The sequence below is a fragment of the Malus domestica genome, chromosome 03 (genome assembly GCF_042453785.1).
Source record: "Malus domestica chromosome 03, GDT2T_hap1".
Classification (NCBI taxonomy): Eukaryota; Viridiplantae; Streptophyta; class Magnoliopsida; order Rosales; family Rosaceae; genus Malus; species Malus domestica.
Window position 1 is genome coordinate 35,514,653 of NC_091663.1, and position 22,481 is coordinate 35,537,133.

At 36.8% G+C, this 22,481-nt stretch overlaps 1 protein-coding gene across 1 annotated transcript; it reads right to left on the reverse strand.

The window, feature by feature from the left end:
• Positions 1-14,607: 14,607 nt before the first annotated feature.
• LOC103427403 (uncharacterized) lies at positions 14,608-17,196 on the reverse strand. The gene is made up of 6 exons (XM_008365455.4): positions 17,031-17,196; positions 16,097-16,291; positions 15,529-15,825; positions 15,241-15,405; positions 15,065-15,148; positions 14,608-14,966 (listed from the first exon to the last, which is right to left on the reverse strand). Exons 1-6 carry the CDS (start codon positions 17,058-17,060, stop codon positions 14,859-14,861), a joined length of 879 nt encoding a protein of 292 aa, XP_008363677.3. The 5' UTR covers positions 17,061-17,196; the 3' UTR covers positions 14,608-14,858.
• Positions 17,197-22,481: the final 5,285 nt, after the last annotated feature.

Below are 22,481 nucleotides of genomic sequence, written 5' to 3' on the forward strand. Positions count from 1 at the left end.
GCGCTTAGCCGCCTAGGCGCTAGGCGCTAGTCCACCGCCCGACTAGCGCTTAGCGTTTTTTAAAACCTTGATTACACGTGACATTTTATAGTAAGTTGAGTTACTACCTATATTGCTAATTGGTTTTATGGTAGAGCCTCAACTTTCTTCATATTTAATGTGTAAATGTGAATAATAAGTTGTTGACCCTAAAAAACTACCAAGCCTACGTGGTGCGCAGGCCGAATAATTAAAAAGCTAACTACGTCCTTCAGTTGTGTGCGGGGCGTGCCAACTCGTCAGTCGAACTCGGCCAAGGAGTAGAATATGTGCGTGGCGTCGGGCGCGCTACTGACTTCTTAATCTTGTGACTGCGACATAAGAAGGAACACTTCTCGGCCTTCAGGTTCTAGAGCCTAAAGACAAGGCTGCTAGTTCTGCGAAGTTCAAAAATCGTTGGCACCGGATTCGGTCACAGTGATTATATTCGTAAAAGTATAAGCACGCCGAATCGACACCAAACTATATGGGCATAAGTACTCAAAGCAAATGTGGGTCTTAATCGTAAACGTAGTTCGGTCGTCAAAATGCCAAACTCTAAATCCTACTTATGAGTATCTAATCATAAAACAACTCGGCGTTCGATGCGCCGAGCCTAGTAATATGTAACACCTCACTTCGCCGAGAAGGCTAATGAGATGACCTCTGCCAATAAGGATTCGAAAATCCTTCTCGACCGAGATTTGGATAGATAATTAGTCGGCCTCGACGCAGTGCTGTTTATCCAAAATGAAGGTGTTTTGCGATCGGCTGATTCTACGGCAACAATACTGTTTATCCAAGCTGAAGATGTTCGCTGATTGCCTTCACAGTACTGTTTATCCAAACTGAAGATGTGTCAGTGAAAAATAAAAATCTCAAGGTTGTTGAGAGGTTTCGCGTAGAGCGAGAGTTTGCGCATAGCAATTTGTGTGTTGAGTTGGAAGGGATCTCAATGTTGCATGTGACTCTGTATTTATAGTGGCTGTCTTTTGCTTGGCACATCCTGATAGCTTTGTAGAGTCCAACTACAACTCTAACTCTATGAAACTGAAATTGATCCGTGTGAAATGCCAAGGCATATCCTTCAAATTTCGTGACTTTTCAAACAAAATAAAGCCTATCCAAGCTTTATCACATCAGATCAGAGGCCTAGCTCACCTAGGCTTCTTATCTCATCATCAAAACTCCATCAGTGGCTTTTAAACCCATCTGACTAGATCCATCATTATGCAAAAAGGCCTAGTCTACCTAGGCTTGTCTCATCATCACCAAAAGCCATTATCTTTATTGTCGCATGCATCCTGACCTTATCTAAATGAATTTCAAATTCATTTCTAGCTTCCAAGTGCCGTTAGACATCCCAAATCAATTCGAACTGTACTGCTTGCTTGGGATATAATTCGCATCCTATTTATCCAAACTGAAGATGTGTCAGCAAAAAATAAAAATCTCAAGGTTGTTGAGAGATTTCGTGTAGAGCGAGAGTTTGCGCAGGCCTAGTGTTATTTATCCAAATTGAAGATGTGTTAGCGAAAAATAAAAATCTCAAGGTTGTTGAGATGTTGCGCGTAGAGCGAGAGTTTGCGCAGGGCAGTTTGTGTGTTGAGTTTAAGGGGGTCTCAATGTTGCATGCGACTCTATATTTATAGTGGTTGTCTTTATCTTGGGCACAGCCTGATAGCGTTGTAGAGTCTAACTGCAACTCTAACTCTGTGAAACTAAAATTGATCCGTGTGAAATGCCAATGCATATCCTTCAGATTTCGTGACTTTTCAAACAAAATAAAGCCTATATAAGCTTTATCACATCACATCGGAGGCCTAACTCACCTAGGCTTCTTATCTCATCATCAAAACTCCATTAGTGGCTTTTAAACCCATCTGACTAGATCCATCATTATGTAAAAAGGCCTAGTCTACCTAGGCTTGTCTCATCATCACCCAAAGCCATCATCTTTATTGTCGCTTGCATCCTGACCCTATCTAAATGAATTTCAAATTCATTTCTAGCTTCCAAGTGCCGTCAGACATCCCAAATCAATTCGAATTGTACTGCTTGCTTGGGATATAATTCGCAGCCTATTTATCTGGTTGAAAAAGATGCTAAGATAATTCATATTAAAAGATAATTATTATGATAAAGACCAAAATATTATCATTTAACAATAACAAAAATTATCTCCACTTTTTCATCCGACGGTTGAGAATTATACTCCCTCAACGGCCTTGATTACAAGGGCCGATGGTGTAAATTTGGGTCCAAACATAAGTTCATAACCTTCTTTAAAAAATTAGCTTATAAACAGGTGGTCAGGTTTTTACAAATAACAAGTTCATAACATTCTTTACAAATATTAGTTAATAATACTTCAATCCAACCTAACTCACATATTAGACAGACAATCAGATTTTTACTCATAAGTAAATTTTAAAGTTTATAACCCAACCCAACCCAGTTGGTTGAGTTAGTTGGTGAACCCACTAAATGTCCAAACCAACCCAATCTGATTCTGATCGCAAATTTGATTGGATCCCTAAATTACAAAACTTGGACAAATGATATGTTGGTAAGATTCTATAAATCCAATCTGATATGTACCTGTTTGGTAAGAACAAAAAAGAGAACAATTTACATAAAATTAGTGTATTATTACATAGCGTCCTCATCCAATGATAAATGTCATGTATTGAAAAGTCTGACAATGTCAATATATTATTAAACAAGATATCACGATGATAGTGAACTCATCCAATACAAGGACTCTTTTAAGATGTCAATTACCATTTACTATTGAAAAAAGAGCATTATTGTTTGTAAAATGTGCAAAGCTCCACCTAATTGTGTTGGGTAAACAAAAGCTTAAATTTTGTTCTCTAGGGTAATAAGTAATTTTACAAGTAAAACAAAACAAATAAAAACGGGAAGCGGGAAGCGGGCAATTAATAAGAGAGAGAAACGAATGCCACTCGGGTGCTGCGAACCCGATTTTATTCGATCCACAACAAAACCCTAAATTTTCCTCTTCAGCTTTGGATTAATTAATAAAATTAATTACTCATCCCCTGCAGCAATGGAGTTCAAAAAATTAATATTTAATTCCCTTCTTTCCTTTAACCAAATTAACATGCGAACCATTAGAACAAGCTTAAATTGATTCAGTCAGTGAAATGACACCCACATGAGATTAGGAAATAAAAATCAATTTTTTACTTTTCGCATGAGGAAGATTTAGAGAGATTTTCAAAAATTCACTAGGAACCCTACTTATCTATCAATCTATAAATTTACCATAACCATTCATGTTTTTTTTTTTAACAAGCTCTTCAACATTCAGCTCTCAAATTCTTTCTGTACTCTGGTTTCCTCGTTTTTCGATCACTTTCTCCTCGTTTGAATTCCGGCGAAGTCAATGGTGCGACGGGAGGAGAACCGGAAGCGCAAAAAACTGTGCGAAATCAGTTCGCTATGCCACAAAAGGCACCAGACGCTGCACAAGAAAGCTGAGGAGCTCGAGGATATCGATGCGAAGGTTTGCATTGTTTCTTATGATGTCGATGGTAATTTAGGGGTCTGGCCGGAAGACGAGCGCAAGGCTCGAGCCATCATGATGAAGTTCAAAGAAGCTGATGCGAAAGCAAGCTTATCACCATTGCGTAGAGGAACGGAGGTCAGGATTTCGGATATGCTGGGAGGCAAGATAAATAAGGTGGAAGGAAAAAACAAGGGTAAGATGAAAGGAAAAAAGAAGGATTTCGAGGGATTTGATGATCGCTGCGAGAAGGGTTTTGAGGGTTTTGAGGATCGTGGCGAGAAGGGTTTGGCAATGTGGGATGATGAGCATTTAGGGCAGCTGGGTGAGTTGCAAAGGGATTCGTGGTGGAGTATAACTAGGGTTATGGAGAGTTGTATACAAATTGCGGATGAGATGGTCCAATCAATATTACTTGACGGGCAAGCTATTCAGCCTTATGATTTCAACAATGTTATGGCCACCACTCCAAATTTCCCAGTAAATTCTGAACCAGCCGGTCCAAAGTTGCCAATTTCCGGAGATAATTATCACGACAAAAACCGTATTGTTAGTGTTGATAATGTCGGATTTTCTTCTGAAGTTGGGAGTGATGGTCGTGGCGATGTCAATAATACTTATGCTTATAATCCATGGGTGAATTATATTAATTTGGGGGATGATTTTGATTACGGGGATTCTGGTGAGATGGGAGAGAAGATTAACAATATTAATAATGATTATCAGCTTGATAATTATAATCCTCCATTGATGGACTCTTTAGCACAGAGCTCCAACATTTACAGTGAGAATCAGTCATATTTTGAGGCAGCGGACAACCTTGCTGCAAATTTGATGGGATTTGAGGGGTGTGCTGAAAATAATAATATCCATGTTGGCAGTATTATTAACCCACCACAAACCCTAATTAGCTCATGGGGTAAGGATTTGACTCACGTTCATCAACCAATGATACCCAAACGTCAGGAGGCAGTGTCGTTTCCAGTCTGGCCACAGCCCTTGCAATCTGCTCAGATGTCCAACATTTTTTAGAAATATATTTTGGTACGTCCAAGACAAGCATATAACTACAGCTTTAATATAGTTAATGTGGAACTCACATGTATTAGAGAAAGTTTTGCATGTTTAATTAACATTAATCTTTATCATATTTTGTTCGTTTAAATATGTTTGTTTGTTTGTTTGTTTTTTTTTTTTTTTTTTTTTTGTGAACATTGGACATCATTAACTAACACTGCTACATAACAAGCCATTCTTGGCGTTCTTAAAAAAATTGGAAGTTGGACATTATTCATTGGTTTAAAAAAAAATTAAGGGCGGGAATTTTGCCACTGCACTTTTCCTATCGGTAATAAGTTAGTGTAAATTATATCTGGCGTTTATTGACATTGTACTGCATTGTTATCTGACATTACCTAAATCACATGTCGGAAATATCTTATCCAACAAGATATTGTATTAAACGGAAAGGGATCCTCTCCGGATCCCTTCCACCAAATCAAGGGATCCAGGCCCTTGAAATTTGATCCAATGGCTAAAGTTATTATAACTTTTAAAGGCCCTCCTGTTTGTAGCCGTTTGATCAAATTTCAAGGTCCCGGATCTATTGATTTGGTGGATTTGGTGGAAAGGATCCGGAGATGATCCCTTTCCGTATTAAACCATCACCACTCTCCAACACATTAAGCTAATTTTATAGTGGTGTAATTTTCTGTTCGTGAATATTTTGTAGGCTTCATGTCGCTGCAGCAAGACGTGGAGTTCCCTTGACATCATGAAGAGAGAGCAGCTACCACTTAATTGCTTTCTAGCATTGAGCTTATTAATTCCATAGATAAGTAGAAGGAAGAGACATAAAGACCATGTAGAAGAATGAATTAACTGTTCCAATTAGTGATAATTGTCTTTTTGAGATATATATATATATATATATATATATATATATATTCGGGTTTTAACTATGCTAAATATTTGTTGTAGATCATGAAATTTTACTTATTGACTCCAATTTTGTTTTTTTGGTGAGAAAAGAGCGATAGCTATATGTACTAAGTTGTTAAAAAAACCAACAATCTAATACAAATCGAGGAACCAATGACCTAACTTACATAGAAAGATTAAGCGAGCTAAACTACTTTATGGTTCAGTTGCTTACTAAGCTAGCTAAAAAGCTATTATATAATGAACCAAAACCACTGATAAAAAGCTCGCGGTCACCCTAAAAAATATTTCCTTCTAAAAATAACTTAAACTCAAGTATTACAATTCTCGAGTAAATCATTAGATCTAAGATCATGATACTCTTCAAACCACGTAAAGCAATTACCTATATGCAAGGCAAAGCGAGTACAACGTGGGATTGAGAAAACCAAATTATCAACTGGAAATGCATGCAAACTAAATATATATGGAAAGGGGTGTTCTATTCACGCACCTCTTTTTGTTTCCTATACACTCTCTTAATTTGTAGCCATCAGATCGACTAAATTAAAGAAGAAAATAAAAAATTAACAAAAAGTGTATGAGAAGTAAAAGGGTGTGTAGATATGGTAATAGGGATTAAACGTAAAAAGAAAATGTTTTGGAGATTGCTCAAGTTCCTCAATCACTCGGTGGCTTAATATGTAACTAAGAATAGAGCATTCCATGTATAGAGAGATTTTTCAATGTGTCCGGAATATAAGCACATACGTTATATGTTTCATACAAGTGGAGAGATACTTGAAAAAAAAAAAACTTTTTTTTACTTGTATATTAACATATAACATATCACTCCATATTCCGAGCACATTGAAAAATCTCCCCCATAAATGGAGATGGTGTTTTTAGAAACGTTGTTTAATGCATGAGTACCTTTATTATTCTCAAGCCTTTACATGCTAAGAAACGTGTAGATTGACATAAATACGACATGAAACATGAATGCGACACAAATCTAACTAAAATAATTGGGTAAAAATGAATCTGACTCACTGCTACCCCTCTCAATAAATAATAAATAAATAAATAAAACTCCTTTTATTGTGGCATTTAACTTGCTTTACGTTAGTGAATAGGCTCAAACTTTCGAATCATGGCAGATTGCGCTTTATCACAATTACAGTAAACAATAATGATTATGCATTTTGTTGCATGTTTTTTTGTTAAAAATCATGACAGTTTATTGCAATTACGATAGAGCATAATCTGCCATGATGCGGAAGTTAAGCTCTTAATTCCTTTTTGTACGTTAAAAAGCATTTTATAATTTAGCAAATGTATACAGTTAATGCCAAATAATATACCTACTCACTAACTTAAAGCAAAGGCCTGGCAAACGGGTCGTGTCAGTCGTGTTCGTGTCGTTTTCGTGTAACACATGTTATCTTAACGGGTCGTGTCGTGTCACACCCGTTATCTTAACGGGTCCTTAACAGGTCGTGTCACTTTACCCAACGGGTAAAGTGACCCGACCCGTTATAACCCGTTAAGAAAAATATATTTTTTTTCTTAAATTTGCACATACCACACATTGCCACATAAATATTACTTCAAAACATTAAAACACATTTGTCGTTTAAGTACTACATCTACACTCGAAAATAAGAGCCTAATAAAAAAATAATACATACACTACTAATCTATTACAAATTTTAAATGTGCAAGGATATGCAAAATGAAACAGTTTTTGTTTTCAAGGTTGTGAAATCTTTCTCAAAAGTTTAAACCTCAATTTACAAAATCCTCGATTTACATCGATCATCATGAAATTGCATTGGAACTTTGGCTTGATCTATTGCCTTCAAGAGTTATGTTGATGATGTTTTCAGTAAGGTTTTCCACGTCATAACTATCTTCTGCATAAACTAAGCATAAAAAAACCAAGCATTAAAAATCATTCAAATTATGAGAAGTTTACCAAAATAATTATGAAAAAAAATAAAACAATAGTACTATACCATACTTTTATTAAGTATAAACATAAGATTTTGTGGTATCCACTAGTGTAAATATTTTAAATTGAAGATCGAATTCAATCATTGTATTCATATAAGGTCAAGGAGTGTAGTTGTAAAAAATCATCAAAATCGGAGTTAAATTAACCGTTAAATCGTGATTTTTCGTTTATAACCGTTGAAAAGTTTTGTCCCGTTACGTGCTCTCTGAATGTTTGTTTTTTGCAATTTTTGGCGTATGCGATCTCGAAATATATACAAACATGTTTGACGGTTAGATCATTGAAACTAGTTTCGTAGAATTTGTATCCCATCAAAACAATAGATTCACTAATACTTAAGAGTTTATTCATACTTTTATTAAGTATAACATAAGATTTTGTGGTTTCCACTAGTGTAAATATTTTAAATTGAAGATCGAATTCAATCATTGTATTCATATAGGGTCAAGGAGTGTAGTTGTAAAAAATCATCAAAATCGGAGTTAAAATGACCGTTAAATCGTGATTTTTCGTTTATAACCGTCGAAAAGTTTTGTCCCGTTACTTGATCTCTGAATTTTGTTTTTTTCAATTTTTGGTGTATGCAATCTCGAAGTATATATAAACATGTTTGACGGTTGGATCATTGAAACTAGTTTCGTAGAATGAGTATCCCATCAAAACAATAGATTCACTAATACTTAATAGTTTATTCATACTTTTATTAAGTATAGTATAAGATTTTGTGGTATCCACTAGTGTAAATATTTTAAATTGAAGATCGAATTCAATCATTGTATTCATATAGGGTCAATGAGTGTGGTTGTAAAAAAACATCAAAATCAGAGTTAAAATGACCGTTAAATCGTGATTTTTCGTTTATAACCGTCGAAAAGTTTTGTCACGTTACTTGATCTCTGAATGTTTGTTTTTTGTAATTTTTGACGTATGCGATCTTGAAGTATATACAAACATGTTTAACGGTTGGATCTTTGAAACTAGTTTCGTAGAATGAGTATTCCATCAAAACAATAGATTCACTAATACGTAATAATTTATTCATACTTTTATCAAGTATAATATAAGATTTTGTGGTTTCCACTAGTGTAAATATTTTAAATTGAAGATCGAATTCAATCATTGTATTCATATAAGGTCAAGGAGTGTAGTTGCAAAAAATCATCAAAATCAGAGTTAAAATGACCGTTAAATCGTGATTTTTCTTTTTATAACTGTCGAAAAGTTTTGTCCCGTTAATTGATATCTGAATGTTTGTTTTTTGTAATTTTTTACGTATGCGATCTCGAAGTATATACAAACATGTTTGACGGTTGGATCTTTGAAACTAGTTTCGTAGAATGAGTATCCCATCAAAACAATAGATTCACTAATACTTAATAGTTTATTCATACTTTTATTAGGGTAAAAGACTGTTTACTACCCTAATGTTTCGTGGTTTTCAACATTTAGTACATCAAGTTTTTTTCGTCTCAGAGTCATACCTAAAGTGTAAATTTTGGGACAGTCTCATACATCCGTTAGTCAAACTGTTAAGTTTTTCGTTAACTGTGACGTGGCGCACTGATTGGGCGCCACGTGTCATCCACGTTTTTTTTTTTTTTTTCTTTCTTTTCTTTTCTTCTTCTTCCTTCTTTTTCTTCTTCCTCCGACTGCAACTTTCTGTTTTTTTTTTTTTTTTTTTTTTTTTGCTTCTTCCTTTTCCTTCTTCCTTCCTTCCTCCTTCCTTTCCCTTTCTTCCCCTTCTTCCTTCTTCTTCCTTCTTCTTCCTTCTTCTTCCTCCGAAATCTGGGGAATGTTTTTTTTTTTCTTTTTTTTCTTTCTTCTTCTTCTTCTTCCTCAAAAAAAAAAAAAAAAAAAAAAAACACTTTCATCTTCCCCCAAATTCGGAGGAAGAAGAAGAAGAACGAAGAAGGGGAAGGAAGAAGGAGAAGAAGGAGGAAGAAAAAAAAAAATTGAATCTGGCCAGATTCGGAGGAAGAAGAAGAAGAAGAAGAAGAAGAAGAAGAAGGAAGGAGGAAAGAAGAAGAAGAAGAAGAAGAAGAAGAGGAAGAAAAGATAAAAGTGTTTTTTTTTTTTTTTGAGGAAGAAGAAGAAGAAGGAGGAAGAAGAAGAAGAAAGAAAGAAAAAAAAAAAAACAAACTTCCCCAGATTTCGGAGGAAGAAGAAGAAGAAGAAGAAGGAGAAGGAAGAAGAAGGAAGAAGGAGGAAGAAGAAGAAAGAAAAAAAAAAAAAAAAAAAAAAACATTCCCCAGATTTCAGAGGAAGAAGAAGGAAGAAGAAGGAAGAAGGGGAAGAAAGGGAAAGGAAGGAGGAAGGAAGGAAGAAGCAAAAAAAAAAAAAAAAAAAAACGTGGATGACACGTGGCGCCCAGTCAGTGCGCCACGTCACAGTTAACGAAAAACTTAACAGTTTGACTAACGGATGTATGAGACTGTCCCAAAATTTACACTTTAGGTATGACTCTAAGACGAAAAAAACATGATGTACTAAATGTTGAAAACCACGAAACATGAGGGTAGTAAACAGTCTTTTACCCCTTTTATTAAGTATAACATAAGATTTTGTGGTATCCACTAGTGTAAATATTTTAAATTGAAGATTGAATTCAATCATTGTATTCATATAAGGTCAAGGAGTGTAATTATAAAAAATCATCAAAATCGGAGTTAAATTAACCGTTAAATCGTGATTTTTCGTTTATAACCGTCGAAATGTTTTGTCCCGTTACTTGCTCTCTGAATTTTTTTTTTGCAATTTTTGGCGTATGCGATCTCGAAATATATACAAACATGTTTGACGGTTGGATCATTGAAACTAGTTTCGTAGAATGAGTATCCCATTAAAACAATAAATTCACTAATACTTAAGAGTTTATTCATACTTTTATTAAGTATAACATAAGATTTTGTGGTATCCACTAGTGTAAATATTTTAAATTGAAGATCGAATTCAATCATTGTATTCATATAAGGTCAAGGAGTGTAGTTGTAAAAAATCATCAAAATCGGAGTTAAATTAACCGTAAATTGTGATTTTTCGTTTATAACCGTCGAAAAGTTTTGTCCCGTTACTTGCTCTCTGGATGTTTGTTTTTTGCAATTTTTGGCGTATGCGATCTCGAAATATATAAAAACATGTTTGACGGTTGGATCATTGAAACTAGTTTCGTAGAATGAGTATCCTATCAAAACAATAGATTCACTAATACTTAATAGTTTATTCATACTTTTATTAAGTATAATATAAGATTATTCACTAGTGTAAATATTTTAAATTGAAGATCGAATTCAATCATTGTATTCATATAAGGTCAAGAAGTGTAGCTGCAAAAAATCATCAAAATCAGAGTTAAAATGACCGTTAAATCGTGATTTTTCTTTTTATAACCGTCGAAAAGTTTTGTCCCGTTAATTGATCTCTGAATGTTTGTTTTTTGTAATTTTTAACGTATGCGATCTCGAAGTATATACAAACATGTTTGACGGTTGGATCTTTGAAACTAGTTTCGTAGAATGAGTATCCCATCAAAACAATAGATTCACTAATACTTAATAGTTTATTCATACTTTTATTAAGTATAACATAAGATTTTGTGGTATCCACTGGTGTAAATATTTTAAATTGAAGATCGAATTCATTACTTGTATTCATATAGGGTCAAGGAGTGTAGTTGTAAAAAATCATCAAAATCGGAGTTAAAATAACCGTTAAATCGTGATTTTTCGTTTATAACCGTCGAAAACTTTTGTCCCATTACTTGATCTCTGAATGTTTGTTTTTTGCAATTTTTGGTGTATGCGATCTCGAAGTATATACAAACATGTTTGACGGTTGGATCATTGAAACTAGTTTTGTAGAATGAGTATCCCATCAAAACAATAGATTCACTAATACTTAATAGTTTATTCATATTTTTATTAAGTATAACATAAGATTTTGTGGTATCCACTAGTATAAATATTTCAAATTGAAGATCGAATTCAATCATTGTATTCATATAGGGTCAAGGAGTGTGGTTGTAAAAAATCATCAAAATCGGAGTTAAAATGACCGTTAAATCGTGATTTTTCGTTTATAACTGTAAAAAAGTTTTGTCCCGTTACTTGCTCTCTGAATGTTTGTTTTTTGCAATTTTTGGTGTATGCGATCTCGAAGTATATACAAACATGTTTGACGGTTGGATCGTTGAAATTAGTTTCGTATAATTCGTATCCCATGAAGTTCAATGGTGTGTGTGTGTATATATATATTTATTTATTAAGTATATTTAAATCTATTTATTTTGTATGTATAATTATTATAGTTTTTAGGGGTATAAAATTTCATATATATATATATAATTATTATAGTTAATATTTTGGGTATAATTATTATAGTATATATAATTATTATAATTATTATAGTTAATTTAATATATATATATAATTATTATAGTTTTTAGGGTTATAAAATTGTTAAATTAATATATATATATATAATTATTATAGTATTTTTTTTAGGGTTATAAATTATTAAATTAATATTCTGCTTATCGTGTATCGTGTTACCCACGTGTATACCCGAACAAACCCGTTATCTTAACAGGTGCTTATCGGGTTACCTGATAACGACCCGTTTCGTTATCGTGTGGACCCGAACACCTGTTAATTTCGTGTCGTGTCGTGTCGGGTTATCGGGTCGTGTCAGGAATTGCCAGGCCTTAAATGACACAATAAAAGGAGCTTTTTTATTGGAAGGGGTAGCAATGAGTCACATTCATGTTTACCCAATTATGTTCATGTAAGATTTGTGTCGCGTTCATATTTCTTATCGTAATTAGCAAGTAAAGTAATAACATTGAATAATATAATAATATAATAACACATAGATCAATTTAAGAGATTATTTGTGAAATCCTAAAAATAAATAAGAGACGAAAAAATCACAAAAATTACACCTCTAGCTACCTAGCTAGCTAGTCTTTATTTCGCAGTTAAATAATCGGATAAGCATAGACACAAGTCAATGATCAGTCATATGGCATTTGGCAATGGAGAGATATTGTTGGCCGGGATCCATCACAAGATGGTGCATCTGCTTGCAATGGCCTCCTCACACCGGACCTCAGCGTGCTGGACTGTCACGCGGTCAGGGTATGTAGGAGGCAAATAAGTACCATGCGACACATCATTATTATTATTATTATTATTATTATTATTATTATTATTATCATCATCATCATCACCATCATCATCATTATTATTGCCTGCTGCCTCAGGAGGAGTATGAACGTATTGAAACTCAAATAAGTTGTGGTGGCTACCACCATCAGAACTTGTGCAGCTTCTTCCTTCGCCACCTTCATGATCTCCGCAAACTTCGTTCGCAGGCCTGCTATTGGCGCCGCTTCCTCCGCCGTGGGGCTCATTTTGCTCGTCATCCTTGACATTAATGACATTAACCCTAGCATGAGCCTGGGGTTGTGGTTGAGGTTGAGGTTCAGGCTGAGGCTGAGGCTGAGGTTCAGGCTTTTCGTCGAAGAATGTGAGCTTAATTCTTTGATTGCTTCCGGATTGAGTAAGCTCCAACTTCTGTAGCCTTTGGATGTTGGGAAGTTTTTGGAGCTCCCCCATTTGAGCCCATCTTATGATCTCAAGCCCTTGATCTTGTGCTCCGTCCGACATGTGGCTGCCGGTTGCCTTGGGTTGCAAGAAATTGCTGTCGGGTGGCGGTAGAGTATTATCCTCACACGTGAGCCCTGCAGAAAACCTAGCATGCCCTACTGCCTCGTTGATCATGTTCTTGTCTACCGTGGATTCAACAGTTAATCTTCCAGATTCCGGATCGAACTTAACAGAATAGTTTCCTGGGGAAAATATGATCATAAAAAAAGATAAATAAAATACGAAATTTCGTAGTACCCCGAATTATTTCATAAAAAATAAAAATTTATAACAAAATAAAAAAAATACCCTGAAGATTTGAGAGGAATCTCTTGAGCTTCTTTTGAGATTTGGGACATTCTATGTTTATTTTTGTAATCTCAGTCTGCCATGATTTAGTTTAAATAAATTAATGCAGCAGAGTGTAAAAAAAGAGCGATACCAAGACAACAAAACAATCTTTTTTTGCGAGGATAGGAGGATTGTAAGAATTGGCAAAATGTATACAAAGAAAATAGTTTTCAATTGGTAGGAATTGGTAAGTACCTGAGGAATGTGATTCTGGGCCATGGATGGTGGCTTTGTAGTATTATCCCTGGAATCAAGAATGATCAGATGGCTGAGATTTCTTGCAGTTCAAAGGAAATGAGAGAAGGGTTTTTATATATATACAGAGGATCTTTTGTCTTAAATTATTTTTAATTTTCTTGATTGAGTGAATTAATGATTCTCTAGCATGCAGAAAATATTTTGTGAAAGTGAATATTAAAAGAGAGTATGAGGACCTGTATCTTGCAGAATCCCAAGGATTTATGTGCATAAGATATCTGCATGAAGAGGGAGGGATTTTTTTATTTTTTATTTTTTATTTTGTTACTGAGGGGAGAGAGATTTGAAATGATTATAATAATTTAAAAGAGGGAGAGTTTTGCACTCGGAAAGCATGAGTTTCCCCTTCCAATAGAATATTAGACGCATGCGAAGAGGGAGGGATTTGAATCCCCCGATTTGGACCAAAACATTTCCATATTAATAGTAATTTAGAAGTCCAAGTAAATGGCTAAATTCTAGTTAAATTATTTTCACGATATTTACAAAGATACTTTTACAAATGACGGTTAACTCATTCACTATTTAGTACCAAACTTCTTACAAATATATGGTGTTATGTATCCGTGTGACTCTCGAACATGGGACATCCTCCAACTCAAACAAACTGCTCACGTCCGAAGATTGTTTGCTTTGAAATACAATAATATGAGCTTATTTCATCCAAATTATACATTTGAGCATGACGTGACATGGTTGATATGTCACACATGCCACATGATGTATTATTCTATGTATTATAATAAGCGTGGACGTCAATGTTAATATGTCTCAATTTTAAGGTATATTAATAAAAAAAACAAATCCACATGTTTTTATTTGAGCGTAATTGTAACATCATGTAACTGTGTTTCAAACACAACGAAAAATTGAAGGAACTACACCTTGAAATAGAAAGTTTCACATACAGCTTGCTTGATTCTGTTCGTTTGGAACCAAGTCCAAAGTCTCACCAACTTATCATAAATCAGAACACAGATTTTTTAAAGAAACATGCTGGATTACCGAACACAACAGATCGAATTTGAAATCTATTCGAAATACAATGGTTTTATTTTTCCCACAAACCGAGTCATTTAGTTCAAATATTTGTACTTGCACAATGAAACTAACTCTAACTTCAAACTAAAACAGTTCCTTCCATGACAGTAACCGCTTTCCCTCGCAGCAGCACCCTTTGATTCTGCTCGTCTAGATGAATGCATACTACTCCTCCTCGACGTGATGCCTAAAAATAAGCAATGATGTATCAACATAAAGGGTTGTAAGCTTATGATCAGAACGAAGATAGGGAAAGAGAGGGATAGCGAGTGCAAGAGAGAGTACCACGTATCCAACAACATGAGATTTTCCGAGTTTTTTGCACCAGTATGATGCTAAGACACAATGTGCGCTCCCGCAAACAGGATCCTGACATTAACAAGAAGCAGCATTCAGATTTTTACCAACCGTAGTTCCTGAGTTCACAAAACCGAAAACTGATAAGTGAGCAAGCAGCATACCTCATTAACACCGTGTTTAGGGGCAAAGAATCTACTGTAAAAATCATAACCGGACTCTGGAGGAGCAATCGCTGTTGCAAGCACTCCCCTAGACCCCGGACATTTTTTGATTGCATCAGGCTGTGGCTGTAAATCTGCAATCGCTTTTGCTGATGGAAGCACAACCTTGCGGAAAATGAAACAAGAATGAAGCAGAACCATCAGAAAGGAAAAGTTATAGGCTTATATTGATTGAAAGGATGATATGGAACCGAAAATGCAGGTTCCTAAAAGGATTGCATGACTTACAAGTAGATCATCTGTGACAGTTGCCCTCCTTATATCAATAATACAAGAGCTGTTCAAGGCCTTGGAGATAACCGAAACCTCATCAGAGTTGAATTCATTAGACGGGGCGGCAGGAAAGTTCAGTTCAATGAAATAGGACGACTCTTGTGCTTCACCATTGGCTGTCTTAACATCTAGAACCTTCTTAGCTGTTAAAATTCCAGACAGAGTCGAAAACTCAATAATGTCGGAACTTATCAAACCAGACTTAAAGAGAGTGTGTGAAGAAGCTAATGTTCCATGACCGCAAAGCTCAACCTGCGAAAAGGGAATCAGATTTAGATACCCGAGTGGAAAGAAAGTTTGTTTTTTAAGTAAAGTTACGCACATGAAAGCCTAAAAAGAACCATTTTAACTGAATTCTTGGCTGCTGAAGATCTTGACACTCCAAATTTTGGCGTGGGTTTTATATTTCAAACTTTGCTACTATGAACCCAGATTACGAACTTGAAACCAGAGGAACTATAAAGATCGATTATTTGATCATATGAAAGGAAACACTAAACATTGGTGATTGAGCTGGTCAGACCTCATTAGTAGGCGAGAACCATCTGAGACCGAACCGAGGAGCTGAGTGAGAGTCATTGATTCGAGTCAAGTAGCACGTCTGGGATAGATTGAACTCGAAGGCCACAGCTTGTAGCCACTGGTCGTCTCTATCTTCCTCCAGCAAGCAAACCGCTGCTGGGTTCCCCTTGAAAGCCGAGTCTGTGAACGCGTCCACCTACACAGCCATTTCACCAGTCAGCCCTACACACTACTTGCACGCCTTACATGCAAGAGATACTTCCGCGGTACCCCAAGTCAATCACGTCCACATTGCAGTGCGTGAATGAGTGGGGATACTTCCATGCAGGGAATGTTAAACTGTCCCACAGGGTTAAGAAAACCAAAAGGGTTTAAATAGTATTACCCCACTCTAACTAATACCAAGTTTTTTATGGTAAAACCCCACACCTGAAGATTGTGCAGGTGGTTAATGGGGATAGTATCGGTGTCGTTAGAATAGGACGGGCCCGACGATCCAAAAATTTCAACATGGTATCAAAGTCCACAGTTACGGACCCGTGCAAACCAATGAGCTTGTCACCACCCGGAAGGAAACAAGTCTGATCTCTTAATATAAAGATGACCGATGAGTTCCAATTGAAAACAAGTGGGCCCAACATGGGCCAAGTGCAAGCCAATGAGCTTGTCACCACCCGGAAGGAAACAAGTCTGATCTCTTAATATAGAGACGACCGATGACCAACGTGAGCCAACCTCTGAGTTTCAATTACCGATGTGGATTTCCACGTGTGAAGAAAATCAAAGGGGTTTAAATAGTATTACCCCACTCTAACTAATACTGAGATCACTTGAGGAGTAAGGACAGTATCGATATCGTTAGAGTGGAGCGAGCTCGGAGATTCAAAAATTCCAACAGGGAAGTCACAAACATAAAAGAGATAACGAAAGCATACCACATAATACTTGACTGGTTTCTTCGCCATTGGAAGGAAGATTGAAATGATTATGCAGCACTCCAGAAAGAGTTTAAGTAAGAGAGTGACTCGACAAGATCCCACCTGCCGACAACTTGTCAAGAAACATATCTTATGTCTTCTTGATCGAATATGTTTTTCGACTTTCGATACAAATTACCGTCTCACATTGTGCAGGTAACTTATGTTGTGAACATGTGATTGTAATGCGTTATTTTTGCGTACATATGTTTTGCATGTAAAGAATCCGACATATCCCGCGCCCTATCATTGTCGCATCACTTTTGCCAAGTCATTGTTTCTCCCACTTTCTATTATTAAAGGAAAAGCAATCAAGATTCAAGGAAAAAAAAACGTGTAAAACGCATGCAACTTGTGAAATTTTTTGTAGGCCCATGCACGTCCACCATCAACATCATCGGTATTCACTGTTTTAAAAATTTACGCTTAACCCTGCTTAGGACCATCTAATTAATTTATTCAAAGATAATGTTTGTTCCACGCTAATTGAGTAATTTATTCAAATATTTATATTTAGCACAATGAAATTCACTCCAATTTCAAGCTAAAACAGTTCCTTCCATGACAGTAACAGCTTTCCCTCGCATCAATACCCTTTGATTCTACTCATCTAGATGCATGCGTACTACTCCCCCTCGACGCGATGCCTGAAACTAAACAATAATGTATCAACATACAAGATAGGAAGATTATGAAAAGAACAGAGAGAGAGAGAGAGCGAGAGAGAGTACCATGTATCCAACTCGGATTTTCCGAGTTTTTTGCACCAGTATGATGCTAAGGCACAATGTGAGCTCCCAAAAAGGGGATCCCAACATGCAGAAGTAGCAGTATTCAGATTTATGTAAATTATGAGCATTTGGAAATGTTTTTAAAATAACTTAAAACACTTTTGGTGAAAATGTTTTTTAAACCAATTTTAGTGCCGCCTATGACCCTCCTAATTAATTTATTCAAATATAATGTTTCTTGACATAATGTTTCTGTTCCACATTAATTGAGTAATTTATTCAAATATTTATATTTAGCACAATGAAATTCACTCCAATTTCAAGCTAAAACAGTTCCTTCCATGACAGTAACAGCTTTCCCTCGCATCAGTAGCCTTTGATTCTGCTCATCTAGATGAATGCATACAACTCCCACTCGACGCGATGCCTGAAAGTAAACAATAATGTATCAACAATACAAGGTAGTAAGATTATGAAAAGAACAGAGAGAGAGAGAGAGAGAGAGAGAGAGAGTACAATCACTTCTCTAGACTCTGGAGGAGCAACTTCATTAATTTTGTGCTTAGGGGAGAAGAATCTACTGCATTCATATCCAGACTCTGGATGAGCAATCCCCGTTACAATCACTTCTCTAGACTCCGGAAAAATTCTGATTTCATCAAACTGCGGCCGTAAATCTGCAACCGCTTGTGCTAATGGAAGCACAACCTTTGATCAAAAGCATAATATGCAATGGGAAATATAGCCCTCCTTATTTCAATCGTAGAAGCACCACCCAAATGTTGTGCGGAAGCGGCATTCACTGTAAGTGAATAGTAAGACAGAACAGAATAAAAAACAACACCAACAAGAACACCAAGATTTATACTGGTTCGGCAATGCCTACATCCAGTTTGGAGACGACGGAGTATTCCACTATAATCAATGAGAACATACAATAGTGTTTATCACTCAATTTCCCAAAGACCCGAATAACTCAAGCTCTCACACTTACAATAGGAAGAGAAAACCAAAAATACAAAGCAAGACAATTTGAGAAAATTCTTCTCTATGCCAAATGGCTTCTTGCTATTTTTCTCTCTTCCTTGTTCTTCTCTACTTCTCCATGCTTATGAGCTACACCTTGCTCTCCTTTTATAGCCAAAGAAAAAGCTTCTCAAAGACATCAATGGCCAAAGGCCTAACATCAAGTCAAAAAGAATTAGGCATAAGTGCATCCAATTTTGGTTTCCCACATGTAGCATGCCATCCAACAATTTTGACCACAAAAGTAGCCCAAAGATTTGGACTTTGACTACATGTTTGAGTCAATAATCAACAATCTCCACCTTGACTCAAACCCTCTAAGTAGAACTCCAAATAGTCGTCTCCCAATCCCCCATGGGGCAATCAACAAATTTTACAAACGCCAATCAAGTCTAAGCAGTGCTTAAACTTGTGCAACGAAACTGGCTTCGTTAACATATCCGCAGGATTGTCAGCGGTCCCAATCTTCTGAAGAAGAATATCTCCCTCCAAATCACCATGTAAGAACGCAGTCTTGACATCAAGTTGGGCTAACTCAAGGTCAAACTGCACAACCAAAACCAACAAAATACGAATAGAAGAATGTTTTACTACAGGAGAAAATACCTCATTGTAGTCAAGGCCTTCCTTCTGAGCGTAGCCTTTAGCTACCAATCTGGCTTTGAATCTTACATTGTCTTTTCCCAAAGATTCCATCTTTTTGGCATACACCCATTTACAACCAATTGCTTTCTTCCCCTTTGGTAACTGAACCAGCTTCCAAGTCTCAATTTTATGAAGAGATTTCATCTCCTCATCCATAGATTTCTTCCACAACTCGCACTCTGAACTCACGACAGCTTCTTTGTAGGCGGATGGAATATCATCTTCAATAACGGGAAGTGCATATGCCACAATATCAGTAAATCGAGCAGGCTTTCGGATTTCCCTTCTCGATCTTCTGGTTGCAATATAGTCTTGTTGCTGTGGAGGCTCTTGGGTAGGTGCCTCCTCTTCATCATCCTCGTCCTCATCATCAGAATTAACTGTAGGACTAGTGTTTGAAACATCAGACCTTACTGGAACAACTGGAGTCTTCAGTAACTCCACCTGCTTTGAGCTACTCATGGTCTCGGTCGCTTTAGTTTCGCCTTCATGCTTGTTCTTATTAACCATAGCAGCCTCATCAAAAGTCACATCTTTGCTTACAACAAATTTCTTCTCATCTGGACACCAAAGTCGGTATCCCTTCACGCCAGTGCTAAAGCCCATAAATAGAGCTTTCTTTGCTCTTGGATCCAACTTGCTTTTTCTGACACGATAGTAAGCAGGACAACCAAATATGTGTAAAAACTTGTAATCAGTACAAGGTTTACCAGACCATACCTCCATGGGCGTTTTGCCCCCATTCGCAGTAGCTGTCAATCGATTAATGAGATGACTTGCATAAGTAATTGCCTCAGCCCAAAATGCCTTGCCTAATCCAGCATTAGACAACATACACCGAACTTTCTCAAGCAAAGTACGGTTCATGCGCTCCGCCACCCCATTCTGTTGCGGTGTCTCCCTAACCGTGAAGTGCCTCACAATACCCTCATCTTGACAAACTTTCAAGAAAGGATCAGACCTATATTCACCCCCATTGTCTGATCTGAGAGTCTTGATCTTTCGACCGCTTTGCGTTTCAATCATCTTTTTCCACTTCAGGAATATCTTCAAGACTTCATCTTTACGCTTCATGGTGTACACCCATATTCTTCTAGAGAAGTCATCAACAAAGGAGACAAAATAATGGCTACCTCCCCAAGATGCATTCTTGGAAGGTCCCCAAACATCAGTGTGAACATAATCAAGAATGCCTTTAGTGTGGTGAATAGCAGTGCCAAATTTTACTCTAGTTTGCTTACCCAACACACAATGCTCACAGAATTCCAATTTGCATGCCTTTGCACCTTTCAATAAGCCTTGCTTCACCAATCCTTGCAACGCTTTTTCACAAGCATGCCCAAGACGCATATGCCATAACCTCGTGGTGTCTGTGCTATCTGCGTCAGCAGCTTCGGTGACAGCTGCTCCACCAATAACTGTACTCCCCTGCAAGAAATACAAGTTATTTCGTCTTGTACCTTTCATCACCACCAGTGCCCCGTACACAGCTTTAAGAACTCCACCCTCCATGGTGATCTTGAGACCCTTGGATTCCAATGCACCCAGTGAGATAAGATTTTTCTTCATATCCGGTACATACCGAACATCACTTAATTCTCTGACTGTTCCATCATGCATCTTCAAACAGATTTTGCCTATCCCTTGTGTTTTGCAGGCATTATCATTACCCATCAAAACAACTCCACCATCCAGCTCCTTGAAATTAGAAAACCATTCCCGAATGGGACACATATGATAGGTGCAACCTGAATCCAAAATCCACTCACTTGAGTGACCATCAGCATATGAACTAGCCAAAGCAAACTCGAAATCATCATCATCTCTAGATTTTGCAATATTTGCTTCAGAACCCGCTTTCTCCTTCTCTTTGTTCTTTAATTTGGGGCAGTCTTTCTTCCAATGACCCTTTTGGCGACAAAAAGCACATTCATCTTTAGCAGGAAACTTCCCTCGTGACTTTGAACGAGATTTTCCCCGCTTCCCAGATTTTCTTTCTTCTGTTCGACCCCTTGCAACAAATGCCTCGGTTTGTGAATTGTGAGTCTTCAGTTCCTTCTTACGACACTCATGATTCACCAATGCCGCAGACACCTCATCAAGTTTCACCTCGGATTTTCCATACAACAGAGTAGTTGTCAAATGATCATAATCATCAGGCAATGAATTTAACAAACATAGTGCCTTGTCCTCGTCAGGAATTTTCACATCAAGGTTTGCTAAATCAGCAAGTATTTTATTATAATCGTTGAGGTGTTCGTGCATAGAGATACCTGGACGATATTGAAATCGGAAGAGTCGCTTCTTCAAGAAGAGGCGATTTTCTGCGCTCTTGGTCATATACTTCTCCTCCAATTTCGTCCATAACTCCTTAGCAGAAGTTTCCTTCATATACGGGTATTTCAACTCCTTATCAAGGAACGATCGAATAGCAGCACAAGCATGAAGATTAATTCGCGTCCACTGCTTGTCATCAATATCTTCTGGTTTATCTTCCAGAACCATATCCAACTCTTGTTGATACAACACATCCATAACTTCACATTGCCACATACCAAAATTATTAGAGCCATTGAATTTATCAACCTCTAACCTTGTAGTAGTAGTTGGAATTCTATTGGATGTAGACGAAGACGATGCTGACCCCCTCTTTACAGATTCATCTTTATCTCCAGCCATCTACTCGGCACTATTCACAAATACGGCACTGTTCACAGGTACAATATTGTTCACAGATACTGTAGCAGTTCACTGTTCACGGAACTGTAGCGCCAACACTATTCACGAACTGGGCTCTGATACCACTTGTTGTGCGGAAGCGGCATTCGACTGTAAGTGAATAGTAAAATAGAACAGAAACAAAATCAACATCAACAAGAACACCAAGATTTATACTGGTTCGGCAATGCCTACATCCAGTTTGGAGACGACGGAGTATTCCACTATAATCAATGAGAACATACAATAGTGTTTATCACTCAATTTCCCAAAGACCCGAATAACTCAA